At 39.9% G+C, this 20,756-nt stretch overlaps 2 protein-coding genes across 33 annotated transcripts in view; both read right to left on the bottom strand.

Annotated features, from left to right (window-relative positions):
- Positions 1–5,942, bottom strand: part of LOC126982137 (uncharacterized) — a 35,645-nt gene extending 29,703 nt beyond the window's left edge. For 5 of the 6 annotated variants that reach the window (XM_050833984.1, XM_050833987.1, XM_050833988.1 and 2 more), the window contains exons 1-4: positions 5,700–5,942; positions 2,642–2,785; positions 1,435–1,641; positions 562–714 (exon numbers count right to left, since the gene is read on the bottom strand). In XM_050833984.1, the coding sequence (XP_050689941.1) occupies positions 562–714; positions 1,435–1,641; positions 2,642–2,785; positions 5,700–5,867 (672 nt within the window). In that variant the 5' untranslated portion in view covers positions 5,868–5,942. The remainder of the gene's footprint in view (positions 1–561; positions 715–1,434; positions 1,642–2,641; positions 2,786–5,699) is intronic. The other variant, XM_050833986.1, reaches the window with a different exon arrangement.
- A 2,334-nt stretch (positions 5,943–8,276) lies between these two features.
- The window catches only part of LOC126982134 (UDP-N-acetylhexosamine pyrophosphorylase-like), a 41,393-nt gene continuing 28,913 nt past the window's right edge, over positions 8,277–20,756 (bottom strand). For 4 of the 27 annotated variants that reach the window (XM_050833957.1, XM_050833956.1, XM_050833981.1 and 1 more), the window contains 4 exons: positions 16,873–16,932; positions 9,666–13,614; positions 9,303–9,546; positions 8,277–8,969 (listed from right to left, as the gene is read on the bottom strand). In XM_050833957.1, coding sequence (XP_050689914.1) covers positions 13,461–13,614; positions 16,873–16,932 — 214 coding nt within the window. In that variant the 3' untranslated portion in view covers positions 8,277–8,969; positions 9,303–9,546; positions 9,666–13,460. Of the gene's footprint in view, positions 9,091–9,234; positions 9,547–9,665; positions 13,615–16,872; positions 16,933–20,756 lie in introns of all 27 variants that reach the window. The other 23 variants (XM_050833982.1, XM_050833983.1, XM_050833963.1 and 20 more) reach the window with 22 other exon arrangements.

Here is a 20,756-nt window from a genome sequence, read left to right as displayed (position 1 = left end):
TGATTTTTTTGTGGTTTTGTGAATGACAGAAGTGATTTTTGTTTGTTATGGAGATGGAATAGAGGAAGAAAATGTTAGAGTTGTGAGGTTAACTTAAGTATTTTGATTTTGTTTGTGGTTTTGTGAATGACAGAAGTGATTTTTGTTTGTTATAGAAGTGGAATAGAGAAAGAAAATGTTAGAGTTGTGAGGTTAACTTAAGTATATTGATTTTGTTATGTGGGTATCTTGTTAAATATTTTCTTTTTCTCTTTCTCTCTTTTTTTCATATCTTCTTTTTGCTATACATATTTTTCTTTTACTCTCTCTCTCTCTCTCACATTTTTACTTACTAAATCAAAACTATCTCATTCTCGCTCTTTCAAACACCCTCTCTCTCTCTCACACACATATTTCTACTTACGTACTAAATCAAAACTATCTCATTCTCGCTCTTTCAAACACCCTCTCCCTCTCTCTCTCTCACACATTTCTACTTACTAAATCAAAACTCTCTCATTTTCACTCTTTCAAACACCCTCTCCCTCTCCCTCTCCCTCTCTCTCCCTCTCTCTCTCTCACCTGCTGCAGTAGTATTTTCTTTTTCTCAAGCATCAGTTTCTTGCGTTCCAGCGAGAGCAGTTCCTCCTCCCTCTTCAGCTTGAGAATCTCCATATCCTTCTGGTTCTTCTGGGTGGAGGATGTGGAGAGAGTGCTAGTCTTTACTCCACCGGGCTGAGGGAGAGAAGGGTGGAGACATGTGGGCTTTAAGGGAGGGAGGGAGGGAAAAGTTGTAAAGTTTTGTTTAGTCGGCGCAACACCTGTGGTCATATGCCGGAGACAGAAGGGGAAGGAATTATAGAAGGGAACAGATCCCACGAGACGGGACACAACCCCTGATTAATACCTGGTACCCATTCACTGCTGGGTGGACAGGGGCGTAGGGTATCGGAAAAGCCGCCCAAATTTTTCCACTCTGCCCGGAAATCGAAAACATGCTCTCTCAGTTGTGAGCTGAGTGTGCTAACCACTGCACCACGAAGCCCCCGATGGAAGGAGGAAGAAAAGGTGTGTGTGTGTGTTGGGAAGTAGTAGTAGTAGTAGTAGTAGTAGTAGTAGTAGTAGTAGTAGTCGTGAAGGGATGAAAGAATGAGGATGCTGGTTAGCTCTTGCATAAGGGATTTGGACACTATAGGGATGAGCTAGAGTTGTAGTAGTAGTAGTAGTAGTAGTGGTTCCAATTCTATATATCCTAACCTACCCTATGTTTCAATCCTCTAATGACCTGCTTGAACCTCTCTCTCAACCCTTAATAGCCTACCCAACCCTCCTTTGAACCCCACTAAGGATAAAAAAAAAAAAAAATTAATAAATAAAATAAAATAAAAATTTGCTAAATGAAACAAAAATAAAAAAAAGCCCCCCTCTGCCGAGCTCACCCCATGCAATTCTTACCTTGATGATGTTTGGGTTGATGTGGATGTTATGCTTGGAGGCGGTTGGCTGCGCGCCGCCGATGGAAGAGGGCTGAACCACGGGCAGCGGCCAGGCGGGATCAATGGCCTGGACCTTCACGTCTAGGCCATACAGCTTCGACTTGGCAAATACCTCGTTCCACGTCGTCCTAAGCTCGTACAGTTTCTTCCGCGTCCTCTCGTCCACCTGTGAGCGTTTGGGATGGAGACGGAAGAGGTCGGGGTGAGGTTTCGTAAGGTTAAAGGTCATCTTGGTATTGGTCTTGGGTCGGGAGGTAGTTGTCTCTTTCGGTCCTAAATACTCCCTGAGGGCCAGCATCTCCCATCCCGTACTTATAAAACTAAGCCTCCTCCTGTCTTTCTTTTCATCCTTCTCCTTACTCTACTGTTGCTGCCTGTTTGGGTCTTCCTGTTTCATAGTAATAGTCAGTGGTTGGCACGGTTCCGCTAATCCGCGAACCGCTATTTAGTGGTCAATTTTTCCGTTAGCTGCTTAGCGCTTCCGTTGACTTTGGAAACAGTTAGCGGACCAATTATATTAGCTTCTTCTAATTGTAGTTCCTCCTCCGCTAACTTTAAGTCTACTAAAAAATCACACAGGTTTGTTCTTGTCCGATACAGTTATATATCTAAATTGGTCCACTATCCCCTGCTGTGTGGGGGAGCAGTCTTGTACAGTGTGTCACCAAATACCTTATCAGATTTTGTCTTTCTGCACTGCTATTGCAAGTTGATATACAAGACATAAGTAAGTGTATGTTGAATTTAATTGTACACCTTTATCATCATCTGATTTTGGCATGCTATAACTTTCTGGGAAGCTCTATGCCTAAGCTCCAACATATAGAAATTTCAGTCACTAGGTCTGTATTTAAGGGTTTTAAAGCCTAAATACTAAACCGAAGCTAAATCCACATAAAATAATTAGTGGATAGCAGTTAGCATTAGCTTCCACTAAATTCTTTATCAGTTTATCATTAGTGAATTTAACTTTTTAGTTAGTGGATTACCAGTTAGCGGTGCCCACCACTTTTAATAATTAACTGATACTTGTTCCAAGCTTAAAAGGCAATGGTTAACCCCCTGACTGCAGACTTCCTACCAGAAGACCTCACCCAGCTACAGGAACGGAACAAAAAGTGCCTTCTGTAATTCAATGAAGAAAACTGTAAAGTCCTGCGCCTCACCTTCTCAAACACGCAGCAGAAGGTGGGGATGATGTTGTGGGCGAAGAGCTTGATGTACTGGCTGCCCACGTTCTTCATGATGGAGTCTATCAGGTACATCGTCGGCAGCTTCTGCGTCCCGCCAACCTTTGAAGAAGAGAAGATCTATTTCCTTCTATTATTTTAACCGTTCTTTCCTATATTATGAAGTTTATGAGTGTGGTTTAGTAGGGTAGCATGGGGGAGGGTTAAGGTAGGTTAGGTTAGGGATGTATTTTAGCAATAGAGGGTCAGGTCAGGGCAGGTTAAGAATGTATTTTAGAAGTGGAGGGTCAGGTTAGGTTAGGCTAGGCTTAGAATGTATTTTGGCAGTGTGGGGAAGTAGGGTCAGGTTAGGTCAGGTTTAGTTTTAGAATGTATATTGTCAGTGGAGGGTCAGGTCAGGTCAGGTCAGGTTAGGTTAAGGATGTATTTTGGCTTCAAGGGGTAGAGGTTAGGTTTAGCTTTAGAATCTATTTTGTCAGTGGAGGGTCAGGTCAGGTTAGGTTAAGGATGTATTTTGGCTTCAAGGGGTCAGGTTAGTTTTAGCTTTAGAATCTATTATGTCAATGGAGTCAGGTCAGGTCAGGTTAAGAATTTATTTTGGCAGTGAAGGGTCATATCATTTTAACATATATATTTAGTTCCTTCCATAACTATCCCCTATCCCATTCCCAGTATCCCTTATCCTTCTATCCCATTCCCCAGCATCCCTATCCCTTCCTATCCATTCCCACTATCTCCTATCCCTTCCCTTCATATTCTCAGCATCTTCTATCCCTTCTATCCTATCCCCCAGCATCCCCTATCCCTTATATCCTATCCCCAGCATCACCTATCCTTCCTTTCCAATCCCCAGCAATCTCTATCCTTTCTATCCTATCCCCAGCATCTCCTATCCTTCCTTTCCAATCCCCAGCAATCTCTATCCCTTCTATCCTATCCCCAGCATCTCCTATCCTTCCTTTCCAATCCCCAGCAATCTCTATCCCTTCTATCCTATCCCCAGCATCTCCTATCCTTCCTTTCCAATCCCCAGCAATCTCTATCCCTTCCTCTCCTAACCAAAACATCCCCTATACCTTCCTACCATTTCTTTCCCATCCCAAGCATTTCCTATCTCTTCCTATCCCATCCCAAGCATTTCCTATCCCTTCCTCACCATCCCCTATCCTTCCCCGGCATCCTATCCCTCCCCACCCTCGCCTAGCCCTTCCCCAAGCCACAGTACAGGTCATGAACACGTATCAATTAGGTCACATATTCACAACAGCTGGACGGATAGATTGAATTAGAAAGGACAACAATATATATGGCAATTCTCCCTCCATATCGCTCTCCCTTTTTCCTCCATACCTCCATTGCAAGGGAGAGAAACTATATATATACGTAGAGGGAGGGAGAGGAGAGGTGGAGGGAAACCGAACCGGAGGAACGGAGAGAATGGAGAGAAAAACATGGCTGCCTATATTTATACTTTCTCTCCATGGTTTATTTCTACCTTTCCTCCATCTCTTCCCTCCCTCCAGTGCTACGCAAGGGAGGGAGAGGGAGAGAAAAGTGGAGAGAAGAGAGGAGGAGGAGGAGGAAGAAGAAGAGGAGGAGGAGGGAGAGAAAACATGGCTTCCTTTATTTATACTTTCTCTCCAATGTTTATCTCCCTTTCCTCCGCCTCCTCCCTCCTTCTCTCCAATGAACGCGGGAGAGAAAAACGTGATGTGGGAGGAAAGGGAGGAGGAAACTGGAGGAAAAAGCCTAAATATGGAGGCGTGGAGGGAAAAATGGAGGGAATATGGCGTATGGAGGAGAGAGAGGAGGGAGGGAGATGGAGAGAAAAAAACATGAGAAAGAGGAGAAGGAAGAGATGGAGAAGAGGAAACGAAGAAGGAAGAGGGAGTAAAGGAGGAATGAGGAGGAGGAAGAGGAAGAAGAAGAGGAGGAGGAGGAAGAAATGAAGGAAAACTCGATAATAATGTTTCTATCTAAAATAAAGCTAAAACAATAATAAAATAAATAAAATAAAGCGAAATAAGGAAGTAGAGGAGGAGGAAATATGGCGTACGAATTAAGGAAATGCAGGAAAATGAGATACTACTGTTTCTAACCTTCCCAGTGACCCAAAACCCCTCAAATAAAGCTAAAATAATAATATAATAAATAAAATCAAATAAAAGAGGAATAGGAAGAGAAAATATGGCGTACGAATGAAGGGAATGCAGGAAAATGCGATAATAAAGCTTCTGACCTTCCCAGTGACCCAAAACCCCTCAAATAAAGCTAAAACAATAATAAAATAAATAAAATAAAGCGAAATAGGGAAGTAGAGGAGGAGGAAATACGGCGTACGAATGAAAGGAATGCAGGAAAATGCGATAATAAAGCCTCTGACCTTCCCAGTGACCCAAAACCCCTCCAATAAAGCTAAAACAATAATTAAATAAATAAAATAAAGCGAAATAAGGAAGAGGAGGAAGGGAAAATATGGCGTACGAATGAAGGGAATGCAGGAAAATGCGATAATAAAGCTTCTGACCTTCCCAGTGACCCAAAACCCCTCAAATAAAGCTAAAATAATAATAAAATAAATAAAATAAAGCGAAATAAGGAAGTAGAGGAAGGGAAAATATGGCGTACGAATGAAGGGAATGCAGGAAAATGCGATAATAAAGCTTCTGACCTTCCCAGTGACCCAAAACCCCTCAAAATAAGATAAAATAATAATAAAATAAATAAAATAAAGCGAAATAAGGAAGTAGAGGAGGAGGAAATATGGCGTACGAATGAAAGGAATGGAGGAAAATGCGATAATAAAGCTTCTGACCTTCCCAGTGACCCTAAAACACTCAAATAAAGCTAAAATAATAATAAAATAAATAAAATAAAGCGAAATAAGGAAGTAGAGGAGGAGGAAATATGGCGTACGAATTAAAGGAATGCAGGAAAATGCGATAATATTGTTTATAACCTTCCCAGTGACCCAAAACCCCTCCAATAAAGCTAAAATAATAATAAAATCAATAAAATCCAATAAAATAGTTACCTCGTGTATATGTTCCTCGATAACCTTAACGATCACTGCGGCGTGGGCCCGATTTTCTTCCGCCAGCATCGTTAGCATGGTAATTAGAGGCTTGGAGTTGTTGACGAGGTCCCGTAAGGATGAACGGTACTCCTCCGCCACCTCCTCGACGTCCGGCGTGGCGTTCATGGTGAAGTATGGAGGAAAATGGATACCCGGAGGCGCCGAGCACACCCTCCCTCCACCGCGTCTAGGAGCTAACTGGCGTCTGCTCGATCTTGGTCTTGGTCTTGGAGGTACGCAGCGTTGCCACATCGTCGTACTCAACCCATATTTTCTATTTTTTTTACCACATAACTGTCTCCTGAACCCAATTAACGACCTTTACTTATAGTTAGCGTTAAAATGGTTAATTGCTGATGTCTTTTTGCAATGGATAAGCGTCAAAATTTGGTATACGCATTGTGACGAGTACGACATCTTGCACCGCTGGTTGAGTAATGCTTCTAGATTATCGTACTCAGCACCATTATTCGGTTTCTTATCCATAAAATCCACAATAAACCATGAAAAACAACGATAATACACTATTTTAACAATAATATTAGTTTTTCATCGTTATTTATGCGGATTCTACGACATTTTGGGTCTGAAAACTGATATATGCAAAGCTATGAGTATAGTGCGGCAGAGCTCATATTGTCGTACTCTGGGCATTTCATGGGGAAGTTATGACCCTGGGGTGGTAATTTGAGTCTTCTGTACCATGAACTTCAAACACTACTCATAATAACACAAATGATCTCCTTTTTGGACAATGGAAATGGTTGATGTGAGGAAGGAAGCGTCTGACAGTACCGATCACGTATACACTTCTTTTATCAGTTCAGTAATTATTGTACAATGTTATTTAATGTCCGGGGAAATACAGCAGCTTGTCATTTTATTTAATATATATATAGCGCTCTCCTCTGCTCTTATGCCACTCCATGCATCCATCTCTTCTATCCATAACATATCTATCTATTTATTTATTTATTCTTTTATTTGTTTATTTATCTATTTATTTGTTTATTTATTTATTTATTTATTTATAGAGAGAGAGAGAGAGAGAGAGAGAGAGAGAGAGAGAGAGAGAGAGAGAGAGAGAGAGAGAGAGAGAGAGAGAGAGAGAGAGAGAGAGAGCAAAACTAAAACATTCAATTCGTCCTTAATTAAAACAAAACTTCTATCTAACAAAAGCGAGAAATGAAAGAAAATAGAGAAAAAAAATGCATTAACCCACTATGATAAAGCCTTAATTTTCACTCCCCGCCCTCTCATGTCTATCCATTTCGAGGTCACTTAATTGCTGAGAGGTCATTTCCCTCCCCTTTGATACCCTTTGACCTGACTCCCCAACTTGTGACCTGACCAATGGCGTGTTCCTACCCCGGCCGCGTTTTCACCCCCGCCCGATCTCATGTCTATCATTTTCGAGGTCATTGCTGAGAGGTCATTTCCCTCCCCCTACCCTTTGACCTCACTCTCCTACTTGTGACCTGACGTTTCAACTAACTCCCCCCCCGCCCGATCTCATGTCTATCCATTTCGAGGTCACTTGCTGAGAGGTCATTTCCCTCCCCTTTGGTACCCTTTGACCTCACTCTCCTACTTGTGACCTGACGTAATTGGATTCACTCCCCGCCCTCTCATAGCTATCCATTTCAATGAGGTCACTTGCTGAGAGGTCTCCCCCCCCCCCTCCCCCCTTTCAAAACCCTCGATCGTCCTTCCACCGCAGCGTGAGGGAGGAGAGATCCTGACGTAATTGGATTCACTCCCGCCCCCTCTCTCGTATAGCTATCCATTTCAATGAGGTCACTGGCTGAGGTCATTTCCCTCCCCTTTGATACCCATGTCCTTCCACCGCAGCATGAGGGAGGGGAGATGACCTGACTCTCCTACTTGTGACCTGAGAGAGAGAGAGAGAGAGAGAGAGAGAGAGAGAGAGAGAGAGAGAGAGAGAGAGAGAGACCGTTTTCTTTCATGGTAGACTAATCATATTTTGTAGTATGAATGATGTCTTAATTTACATATACACGTGCGCCATCACTGGAGAGAGAGAGAGAGAGAGAGAGAGAGAGAGAGAGAGAGAGAGAGAGAGAGAGAGAGAGAGAGCGTTTTCTTTCATGGTAGGCTAATCATATTTTGTAGTATGATGTCTTAATTTACATATACACGGCGCCATCACTGGAGAGAGAGAGAGAGAGCGTTTTCTTTCATGGTAGGCTAATCATATTTTGTAGTATGATGTCTTAATTAATTTACATATAAAGGTGCGCCATCACTGGAGTTAAAAAAATGTCACTATAACTCACCAGGTTGAAATTTAATAAGCATCCCCTTGAAATAATTATATATAGCCTTCATTTAAATATTCCCATAAGACCATGCATTCGGGCTTCGCGATTTCCAACTTCGCGATCTCGTATGTTGCCAATAGTCGCGTAATAGTAGTAGTAATAACAGTAGTAGTAGTAGTAATAATAACAGTAGTAGTAGTAGTAGTAGTAGTTATAGTAGGTAGCTGTAGTAGTAAGAATAAAAATGAATGGATATCTTGCAGACAATCTTTATTACGTGCCACAGGTGCATAGAACAATCAATCTTGCATAAACACACCACAACTTTCTTATAACTTTTAACATCCACATTATTAAATATCTCTGGCCCCCATTACAACCATTTCCCAAGGCCACGGGGAGGATTAACCGGGTATTCGTGGGTGATTTTCCCGTTCCAGGTGCGGAGGAAGGGTCAAAGGGGTCACAAAACAGTCCATGGAAAGCCTAGCAACTTCTTTAACTCCTCTGACCCCCATTGCGACTATGTTTTAAGATGGTTTCCGATCGTTCAAGGTGCGGAGGAAGCGTCAAACAATCACTGGGGTCACAAAACAGTCCGTGGAAAGCCTAGCAACTTCTTTAACGCCTCTGACTCCCATTGCGACTATGTTTTAAGATGGTTTCCGATCGTTCAAGGTGCGGAGAAGTGTCAAACAATCACTGGGGTCACAAAACAGTCCATGGAAAGCCTAGTAACTTCTTTAACGCCTCTGACCCCCATTGCGACTATGTTTTAAGATGCTTTCCGATCGTTCAAGGTGCGGAGAAGTGTCAAACTATCACTGGGGTCACAAAACAGTCCGTGGAAAGCCTAGCAACTTCTTTAACGCCTCTGCCCCCATTGCGACTATGTTTTAAGATGCTTTCCGATCGTTCAAGGTGCGGAGGAAGTGTCAAACTATCACTGGGTCACAAAACAGTCCATGGAAAGCCTAGCAACTTCTTTAACGCCTCTGACCCCATTGCGACCATGTTTTAAGATGGTTTCCGATCGTTCAAGGTGCGGAGGAAGTGTCAAACAATCACTGGGTCACAAAACAGTCCATGGAAAGCCTAGCAACTTCTTTAACGCCTCTGACCCCCATTGCGACTATGTTTTAAGATGGTTTCCGATCGTTCAAGGTGCGGAGGAAGTGTCAAAGGGGTCACAAAACAGTCCATGGAAAGACCCCATTGCGACTATGTTTTAAGATGGTTTCCGATCGTTCAAGGTGCGGAGGAAGTGTCAAACAATCACTGGGGTCACAAAACAGTCCATGGAAAGCCTAGCAACTTCTTTAACGCCTCTGACCCCATTGCGACTATGTTTTAAGATGCTTTCCGATCGTTCAAGGTGCGGAGGAAGTGTCAAACAATCACTGGGGTCACAAAACAGTCCGTGGAAAGCCTAGCAACTTCTTTAACGCCTCTGACCCCCATTGCGACTATGTTTTAAAATGGTTTCTGATCGTTCAAGGTGCGGAGGAAGTGTCAAACTATCACTGGGTCACAAAACAGTCCATGGAAAGCCTAGCAACTTCTTTAACGCCTCTGACCCACATTGCGACTATGTTTTAAGATGGTTTCCGATCGTTCAAGGTGCGGAGAGTCAAACTATCACTGGGGTCACAAAACAGTCCGTGGAAAGCCTAGCAACTTCTTTAACGCCTCTGACCCCATTGCGACCATGTTTTAAGATGGTTTCCGATCGTTCAAGGTGCGGAGGAAGTGTCAAATAATCACTGGGGTCACAAAACAGTCCGTGGAAAGCCTAGCAACTTCTTTAACGCCTCTGACCCCATTGCGACTATGTTTTAAGATGGTTTCCGATCGTTCAAGGTGCGGAGGAAGTGTCAAACTATCACCGGGGTCACAAAACAGTCCATGGAAAGCTCAGCAATTTCGACAGGAGGCTTTTCTAACAGGGGAAATGTGGTCCGCGTGGATAAGTTTAAAAATATAGACTTTTTATGTAATTTCTCATATGCTTATTAGGTTCTTTATTTGATTTCTTAACTTCTTTTATCCGTTTTGAAAATATTGTAAGTTGAAGATATTGTAAATCAACAACATCCCAGATTGTAAGTATCCCAAGTCGAAAGTGCCATACCCTGTCGAATGCTCCTCTTCTGTACCCGAGCGCTCACCAAAGACTTGCCTATTTCTGATCCTCTCGTAACTTCTTGTTTTATTTCTTGCTTATTTACTTTTCTTATTTTTTCATTTAATTATTTTCCTTTTTTTTTTCTTTATTAATTTATTCATAACAAAAGGCAACAATAAAAATTCACATTCAATCAACATTATTTTTTTTCCTTTCATTTCGTTCCAAACTCGAAAACTAACAAAAAGAGAATAAAATCGAAATATTACATCTCTGAGAATATATAAATTTCATCTCTAATAAAAATAATAATAGAAATAACAATAATGATAAAAAATACAAAATTTACAACCCTTTCCGATATCTATATGTACAATCTTTTTATTTCCCTTCGTGCAACTCGAAAACTTATCAAAAAAACAGTGTCGGAAACTTATAATTAAAATCAAAACGCATGCCACACATACTCGGGTGAAAAGTCAAATTCTTTAACTATTTTGTAGCGACGGGAAAGACTTTTGCAAATGTTATTTCTCTCGGGAATTACGAATGCAACCACCCCTTTGAAAACACTTATGCAAATGTTATTTCTTTTGGGGAATTACGAATGCAACCACCCCTTTGAAAACACTTATACAAATGTTATTTCTTTTGGGGAATTACGAATGCAACCACCCCTTTGAAAACACTTATGTGAATGTTATTTCTCGGGGAATTACGAATGCAACCGCCCTTTTGATATATGGAAAATGAGGCTTTGTTAATATTTAAATGTAGGCTAAATTTAATTCACTGTCGATTTCTTTAACAATTTAGTGTCGACAGAAGACTTATATGAATGCTCTTTATTTTGGTGAACTATGACCCCCCCCCCCCCCCCTTGAAATACAGGAAAGTGAGGTCTTGCTAATATATAAAACTAAGCTAAATATATTCTTTGATCAATTTCTTTAACAACTTAAGTGTCGACGGAAAACTCATATGCGCATGTTATTTTTCTCAGGGAATTCCAAATGCATCCACCCTTTTGAAATACAGGAAAATGAGGCCTTGCTAATATATGAATGTAGGCTTAATATATTCTTCTATCAATTTCTTTAACAATTTCGTATCTGATTTTTACTTGACTGCCATTTTTTAAGAGGTTCGACTATTAAAATTAAGGGGCTTTCTGCATGTTATTAGTCTATTACAGAATAACATAACACAGGGGGTTAGAATCTTTAAAATCAAGGCTCTTTTCTGCATCCTTATAGTTTATTTACAAATCAACCTAACATCGTATATCCTTAAGGGGGTCATACTCTAATATTTCAAGGTCTGTTTCTGCATATTCTCACCCCATTGCAAATTATACTAAACACAGAAGGGCATTTTCCTATCTTTAAAATCGAGGCTCTTTTCTGTATCTTCTTAGTTTATTTACAGATCAACCTAACATCGTATAGCCTTAAGGGGGTCATACTCTAATATTTCAAGGTCTGTTTCTGCATATTCTCATCCCATTACAAATTATACAAAACATTGAAGGGCATTTTCCCTATCTAATCAGTATAGCGCTTTTCAATTTAACAAAGTATAAAGTCATAAGGAGTCGATTTTTAACCCGATATGTGCAGCATCGAAACTCTTACAAACCTTTCCTTTATCCCTGTTTTAACACTGTGAGAGAGAATCATGTGTGTGTGTGTGTGTGTGTGTGTGTGTGTGTGTGTGTGTGTGTGTGTGTGTGTGTGTGTGTTCTTTCCTCGGCAAAACGACATCAGTGCGCTTGACAATGATCCATGTGGTGTGTCTAGGGTGTGTCCGAGTCTGTTCTTATACACCATTGCAGTTATCATTATTATTATCATTATTATTATTATTATTATTTCATTCTTTTTCTTTTTTTATTTTGGTCCATCTCATCTTCTTTCATTTTAACATTCACTTTCTTGTTTTTTATCATTATTATTACTGCATATTCACAAACTTTGGATATTTACAATTTACGATATTTCAGAACTTACGATTTTACGGACTCACGACAGATTACTTCAAACGTAACCCAATCGTAAGCCTCGTAAGGAGCACCACCTATCAGTCACTGCAATGGCGTACATTACAAACACACACGTAAACAGACCTGCGTAAAACAAGCTGCCGGACGTACCGTAAACCGCACAATGTAGAGAGCGAAATGTTAGGCTTGTCAAGGGCACTGGGCAGCCACTTACATAACAGTTACATATATATTGCACCTATGACTACTGTTGACGGCCATTGACACGAGACACAGACCAGGGAAGGAAGGAAGGAAGGAATAGAAGAATTAGAATGAAGTATGTACGGAAGAAATGCAGAGGAGATAAAACTACATTAGTCTACCACATAAAAACATTCACACACGTTTTCTCTGATAGGCTGATGAGAGAGCGGGGGAGTGGAGTGCGTGCGATCAACTCTGGGGTGCGAGCGAGTGAGAGAGGGAGGCTTGAGCAACTTCCTCGGCCAAAAATCGAGTGGTGAAATTTCTGGGACTTCGGCTGGTGTCGGAAAAGGTGAAGGTTCACTACAAAAATATTATCTCGGAAAGGTTTGGGATATTGGGGTCGAGGGAGAGGGAGAGAGAGGAAGAGAGGGAGAGATGGAGGAAAGGGAGGGAGGGAAGGAGAGAGAGAGAAGGAAGAAAGGAGGGAGAGAGAGAAGGGTTGTAAGGAAGGGAGAGAGAGAATGAAAAAGAGAGAGAGAGAAGGAAGAAAGGAGGGAGAGAGAGAAGGGTTGTAAGGAAGGAAAAGAGAGAGAGAGAAGGTAATATTGAGTGTGTTTGTGTAAGTGTGTGTGTGTGTGTGTGTGAGAGTAGCCATACACACACACACACACATACGCACATAGGTTTAAGTACATACATGCATACATCTAGTGGCAGTCTATGTGTACCTACTCTGTGTTCACGAATATACGTACACACGAGTGAGAGAGAAAAAGAATAAGAGAAAATGAAGCTAAATTAAGGGGAGACTAAATCTAACGAAACCTAATCAGAAAATAATGAAAAAAATAAAGAAGAAGAATTGAAGAAGAACAAGAATAGAGATGACGAGGAACGGAAAAGGAAACAAAAAATCATAAACGCCGGGAATTTGTCGACACTTCAAAAATGAAGCGCGGAATAACTAACACACACACACACACACACACACACACATACGGATAGCACGCGCACCTCAGTCAACCATCCCAGCAAGGAGACCAAAAACATTAAGTACGAAACAGGTAAGTGAGTGCGTGCGTGCGTGAGTGAGTCGTGGTTCGTAAACGCCATAGAGCGCGCTACACCTCAATCTTCTGCGCCGGTTCGTTGATGACAAGCGGACAGGTGAATTTCTTGTTGGCCACCAGCTTGTCGAGACCCTCACCGGCGTACGAGACCAGCGGCGAGATTTCAACAACCACAGGGCATTCATCCCATCGGAGTTCCTTGCGGCTGGAGGAACGGAAGGGGGTGAGAGGCGTTGCTTAAGGGGTATTAAGGTTGAAGTGTCGGTTTTAAGTGTTGATATAAGTGTTGGTGGTATAAGTGTAGATTTAAGAAGGAAAAAGACAGAGAAATAACTGGATAAGAAAAAGAGGAGGAGGAGGAGGAGTGAGCGAGTGAGTTTTTGTTGTTAATGTTTGTTGTTTCGTAATGTGTGTGTGTGTGTGTGTGTGTGTGTGTGTGTGTGTGTGTGTGTGTGTGTGTGTGTGTGTGTTTGTGTGTGTGTGTTCAGGTTAAAAAACAAAAAAAAAAACATACCCTCTTATAAATTTCTATCACAAATCATCAATAGACAAACAAGTTAATTTGATAATGAATGCACATCAGGTAAACAAACATATATAGAATGCAAGAAAATTATGAAAAGAAATGAAATAATACAAGTTTGAAATTGAATCTATCTAAGAACTGAACTCCATATCATTTGCATTCAACACTATAGACATTTACGATTTGATAATGAATGTGCGTCAAGTTCATAAACATATATAAAAATACAAGACAATTACAGATAAGAATAATAAATGCTTGGAATTGAATATATAAGAGCATTAAACTCCATATTATTGGCATTTATGATTTAGAATTTGATAGCGAATGCCAAAAAGAGAAAATATATAGATGCAATAATAACAATAACAATAGATGGCATAATATAAGTTTCTGGATCAGCTGAAATATAAAGGGAATCAAACCTTATAAATTAGAACCCAAATAGATGTCAAACCCAAGCTGAATGGGTGAAGGGGATTGGAACCTTTGTATAAACCCAAGAAAGCATGTGAATCAGTCCTCATAGGGAATTACACATATATCACAGAGGATCAAACCTTATGCATTAGAATCCAAATAGATGTGAACCCCAAGCTGAATGGGTGAAGGGGATTGGAACCTTTGTATAAACCCAAGAAAGCATTTGAATCAGTCCTCATCGGGAATTACACATATATTATAGAGGATCAAACCTTATGCATTAGAATCCAAATAGATGTGAACCCCAAGCTGTCTATTAGGGTGAGTAAGTAAGGGGATTGGAACCTATATATATATTAACCCAGGAAGCATTTGAATCACACATATATTAAACCCAAAAGCCAAAATAAATCAGTTTCAAAATAAAGAAAAAAAAAATGAATAAGAAAAATAGGTTTGTGTGTATAAGAGTGAATGGATGAGGGGGATCTGAACCTTTATATAAACCCAAGAAAGCATTTGAATCATTCCTCACAGGGAATTACACATATATCATAGGGGATCAAACCTTATGCATTAGATTCCAGATAGAAGTGAACCCAAAGCTGAATGGGTGAAGGGGATTGGAACCTTTATATAAACCCAAGAAAGCATTTGAATCATTCCTCACAGGGAATTACACATATATCATAGAGGATCAAACCTTATGCATTAGAACCCAAAGCTGAATGAATGGAGGAGATTGGAACCTTTGTACAAACCCATCAGTGGTTGGAAAGTTGGAAAGTTTGGTTTAGTGGGCGCAATGTCTGTGGTCATATGCCGGAGAGAGACGGAAGGGGAAGGAAGGAAAGTTTTGTTTAGTTGGCGCAACATCTGTGGTCATATGCCGGAGAGAGACAGAAAGGGAAGGAATTATAGGAGAAGGGAACAGTTGGAAAGTTTGGTTTAGTCGGCGCAACATCTGTGGTCATATGCCGGAGAGAGACAGAAGGGGAAGGAATTATAGGAGAAGGGAACAGTTGGAAAGTTTGGTTTAGTCGGCGCAACATCTGTGGTCATATGCCGGAGAGAGACAGAAGGGGAAGGAATTAAAGGAGAAGGGAACAGTTGGAAAGTTTGGTTTAGTCGGCGCAACATCTGTGGTCATATGCCGGAGAGAGACAGAAGGGGAAGGAATTATAGGAGAAGGGAACAGTTGGAATGTTTGGTTTAGTCGCAACATCTGTGGTCATATGCGGAGAGACAGAAGGGAAGGAATTATAGGAGAAGGAACAGTTGGAAAGTTTGGTTTAAACATCTGTGGTCATATGCGGAGAGAGACAGAAGGGGAAGGAATTATAGGAGAAGGGAACAGTTGGAAAGTTTGGTTTAGTCGGCGCAACATCTGTGGTCATATGCCAGAGAGAGACAGAAAGGGAAGGAATTATAGGAGAAGGGAACAGTTGGAAAGTTTGGTTTAGTCGGCGCAACATCCGTGGTCATATGCTGGAGAGAGACACAAGGGGAAGGAATTATAGGAGAAGGGAACAGACCCCAGGAGACGGGACACAACCCCCGATTAATACCTGGTACCCGTTCACTGCTGGGTGGACAGGGGCGTAGGGTATCGGAAAAGCCGCCCAAATTTTTCCACTCCGCCCGGGAATCGAACCCGGGCTCTCTTGATTGTGAGCCGAGTGTGCTAACCACTGCACCACGAAGCCACCCCTATAAATCAGTGGTCTTAGGGAATTACACATATGTATATTAAACCCATAAGCAAAATAATCCGGTGTTTATAGAGTGTAAAAAAAAAAAGAGAGAGAGAGAAAATAAATGAATGCTGAATAATATAAATGATAGAAAAATATAAATGCTAGAAGTGACTTTTTTTGTATATTTAGGAATAAAAAATATTTGCGTACTGAATGAAATAAAATAAAATAAAAATGTGTAAAATGTGTTTGTCTAAGGAAGCAAAGACGTGTTCTGTGCATGCAAGGTGACTGAAACACACACACACACACACACACACACACACACACACACACACATGCACACACACACGCAACACACATTAACAACTAGGTAAATACACACACACACGCACACACATTAGCAACTAGGTAAATACACACACACACACACACACACACACACACACACACACACAGACGCCGTACTAGAAGATTGACAACCGAAGGACCCGAGAAGGATTATAAGCGCTCCGAAACCTCGTAAAAATTGACAATATAAGCGAAATAAGATCGTGAGAGAGAGAATGAGGGGTGGAAACTTATGAACAAAATTATGTATGTTATTTATAATGTGTGTGTGTGTGTGTGTGTGTGTGTGTAGGATGTGAAATCACCACCACCACCAAATCACCACCACCACCACCACCAACATAGCATAACACTACACATTGGAGGTGAATCATAACACCACCACCACCATCACCACCACCACCACCCAGAAGCAGACAGAGACAGTTTGCCGGCAATCGGACGAGCGACGTAACGACATACTTACTCGTAATTGTTATTGAATTCGGTGTTTGCGTTTTCGGGGCATTTGGGGGCTGCGGCGGGGCTATGGGGGGGGGGAGCGGAAGGGTGAGCAACAGGCAATAAACGGCAGAAGAGCTATAGGGTATGTGCGGCTGTTTCGTATGCACTGTTCCGATCTGTACTCACGTCTCGGAGAATATTACGTAATGCTTTGGAAAAAATGTTTACGGTATGATATTAAGCTGTTTTTCACTTAAGACTTGAAGGGAAAATACGTAATACTTTGAAAAAAATGTGTAAAGTATGAAATTTTGCTTTTTTTACTTACGACTTGGAATTAAAATACGTAAAAACGACTTCGGAATAGTTTTATAAGGAACTGAATTTAACTTTTTGTATTTATGAACTGAGAATTTACGTATGACAAGCAAAAATCATATTTGGGTATAGATTAAACTGATTTTACTTACGACTTGTAAATTGAAATACGTAAAACTACTTCGGAATAATTCTATAAGATATTGAATTTAACTTTTTATTATTTATGACTGAGAAATTACATATGACGAGAAAAAATCGTATTCAGATTCAGATCAAACTTTGTACTTATGACTCGGAAAAAAAAACACGTAAAACGACTTCGGAATAATTTCATAAGGTACTGAATTTATGTTTTAGGATTTATAACACAGAGAAGTCACATATTACTTCGGAGTCGGATTCTTCGAGTATCAACGGAACTTAAAACAATCGGACATTCATCAATTTCTGTTTCAGCTGAAGTTCGTTTAAATCCTTCAGTTAAGTTTCTCTGAGTGGATAGTTTGTTTATGTGAGTACAAATTGGAATGGGTGAGTACAAATTGGAACGGGTGGGTACAAACTGGAATGGGTGGGTACAAATAGGAATGGGTGAGTACAAATTGGAACAGGTGGGTACAAATTGGCTGCCATACCCTATACTTAACTTAGGAGAGCTCTGAGTAAGGACTGACTGACTGACTGACTGACTGACTGACTGACTGAGTGAAATAATTAAGAAAAAGACTTGTGATGAAAAATAAGTTAATGAAGCCAAAAAATTCAACTACAAACATAACAAGATAGAATTACATGAAGAAACAAAGGTCAATTGAGAGACTGAATTCTACAAAAAAGTTGAGTAGAAAATTGATAAAAAGAATAACTAGGAAAAATCAAACAAATGAGAGTCTAAATTATGCAAAAAGAATGAACTAGAAAATTTATAAAGAAGAATAACATTGATAATAAAAGTGAGTAAATTCGAGACAAAAAAAAAAAAAAAGTTAACCAGAAAATTGATGGAGAAGAAAACATTGAAAAAAACACAAGAACTAAAACACTAAATTCTACGACAAAAGCAAAACCAAACGTAGAAAATAAAACACAAATACTTTAAAACAAACTTAGAGAAATAAAACGTATATACAAAATAAGAGTAATACAAGCTGGAAAGGAAAGTTACAGAAAGAAAAGTCAAATAAAACCCAGATTAAAACAGTATTAGAACCTGAGTTGAAGAAATTAAACACAGGCTGAAAGGAAATTACAGGAAAAAAACGTGAATGCAAAATATGAAGGTCAAGTTTGTAGATGAGAGAAAAAATGATGTACAAAAATTATTAAGAAATTTGAAAGCCTTATAATTCACAGGGAAAACATTAGCCAGCATCACAAACGAAGATACATTGAAAAAACAGAAAAATAAGTTGAAACGGATGAAAATATAAATGCAAGAAGTGCTGTACAGAAATTAAAAGGAACTTAGTGAATTTATATATGCAGGAGAAACTTGAAAGCTTTATAATTTAGAGAAAACATTAGCCAGCATCACAAACTAAAAAATACATTGAAAAAACAGAAAAATAAGTTGAAACGGATGAAAATATAAATGCAAGAAGTGCTGTACAGAAATTAAAAGGAACTTAGTGAATTTGTATATGCAGAAAAAAACTTGAAAGCCTTATAATTTAGAGAAAACATTAGCCAGCATCACAAACGAAAAAATACATTGAAAAAACAGAAAAATAAGTTGAAACGGATGAAAATATAAATGCAAGAAGTGCTGTGCAGAAATGAATAGGAACTTAGTGAATTTGTATATGCAGGAAAAACATACCCAGCATCACACACTTAACGCAGTAGCAGCGATGGGCCAAATTTGTGCCATGATATAAACCCCAAAAATAGATGATACATAAACTGATCGCAAATGCTTTGATATATATTATGAAACGGTTTGTGTGAGGGGTGATTTTTTCTCATTTTTCTTGCTTGGAGGGACCATTAAGAAATATGATCCACGCTGCTACTGGGTTAAAAAAATACATTGAAAAAAACAGAAATAAGTTGAAATAGATGAAATTATAAATGCAAGAAGTGCTGTACAGAAATTGATAGGAACTTAGTGAACTTATATGCAGGAAAACATTGCCAGCATCACATAGACTAAAATAATAATTGGAAAAACAGAAAAATAAGTTGAAATAGATGAAATTATAAATGCAAGAAGTGCTGTACAGAAATTATTAGAGACTTTGTGAACTTATATGCAGGAAAAAACATAGCCAGCATCACAAAGACTAAAAAAAATACATTGAAAAAACAGAAATAAGTTGAAATGGATGAAAATATAAATGCAAGAAGTGCTGTACAGAAATTAAAAGAAACTTACAGACCTTATAATATGCAGGAAAAAAACACATAGCCAGTACCACAGTATAGAAAAAAACACTGAAAAACATTGAAAGAAACAGACATAAGGGAAACGAATGAAAATATAAATGCCAGAAGTGCTTAACAGAAATTATACGAACTTCAAGAACTAGAGAGTGAGTTATACAGGGAAGCCACAGTGAAAATATTAGACTTTAACCAAAATAAAGAAATATATAAACAAATGAGCACTCTATTACGGAATGAAAGTACAGGCGATTCTCAGTATACGCGCGACATACGTTCCTGAAGGGGCCTTGAAATTTAAATGCCATATGAACAGAACACTTGAATCAGGAAGAGAGAGAAAGGAAGGAGGTGGGTAGGAGAGAGAGAGAGAGAGAGAGAAAGAGAGGAGGAGAGAGGGAGGGAGGGAGAGAAAAGAGGAGGAAGGGAGGGAGAGAGAAGGAGAGAGGGAGGGAGGGAGGGAAAGGATTCAGTGATCGACTTATCCCAGTAGCAGCGACGGGCCAAATTTGTGGCTTTACAGTGTAGCAGCGATGGGCCAAATTTTTGCCATGATATAAACCCCCAAAAATAGATGATACATAATCTGATCACAAATACGTTGATACATATTTTAAAATGGTTTGCGTGAGTGATGATTTTTTCTCATTATTCTCGCTTAGAGGGACCATTAAGAAACATGATCCCCGCTGCTACCGGGTTAATGTAGAATTCTGAGAAGCCGCGTAAAAAATTAAAAAAACGGACTGAATTTCTGACTTTGCGTTATGCCAAATTCACCTGATTTTAACACATATATCGAGAATCGCCTGTATACATTTCCATACACCAACAGAATATACAAAAAACGAACAGAAAACACGGCTATTAAGAAATGTGGAAATGCTACACAAGAAATAATGAGTACAGTTGACCCTCAAATAGTACGGTTTCCATAGTTGGGTTTTGGTTGTATCTCGATTTTCTGAGAAGATTTTTTAGGGGATTCTTAAGGGGTGTATTACAAAACATTTCACTGCCCAAGAACATGTATTTGACAAGGCTTGCGTATGAGCTGTGTGTATTTACGGTAATAGTTTTATGACCCTGGTGGTAGTGTGACCCTTCCTCTGTACCATGAACCTGAAGAAACACTCGTTAGAACCCGACTGACCCCCTCTTTGACCTTTAGAAATAGCTGATGTTTGAAGCGAGAGTATCTTG

This window comes from Eriocheir sinensis, chromosome 50, assembly GCF_024679095.1.
Source record: "Eriocheir sinensis breed Jianghai 21 chromosome 50, ASM2467909v1, whole genome shotgun sequence".
Lineage (NCBI taxonomy): Eukaryota > Metazoa > Arthropoda > Malacostraca > Decapoda > Varunidae > Eriocheir > Eriocheir sinensis.
The sequence above is the reverse complement of the archived record's forward strand: the minus strand, read 5'-3'. Positions and strand labels throughout refer to the sequence as shown.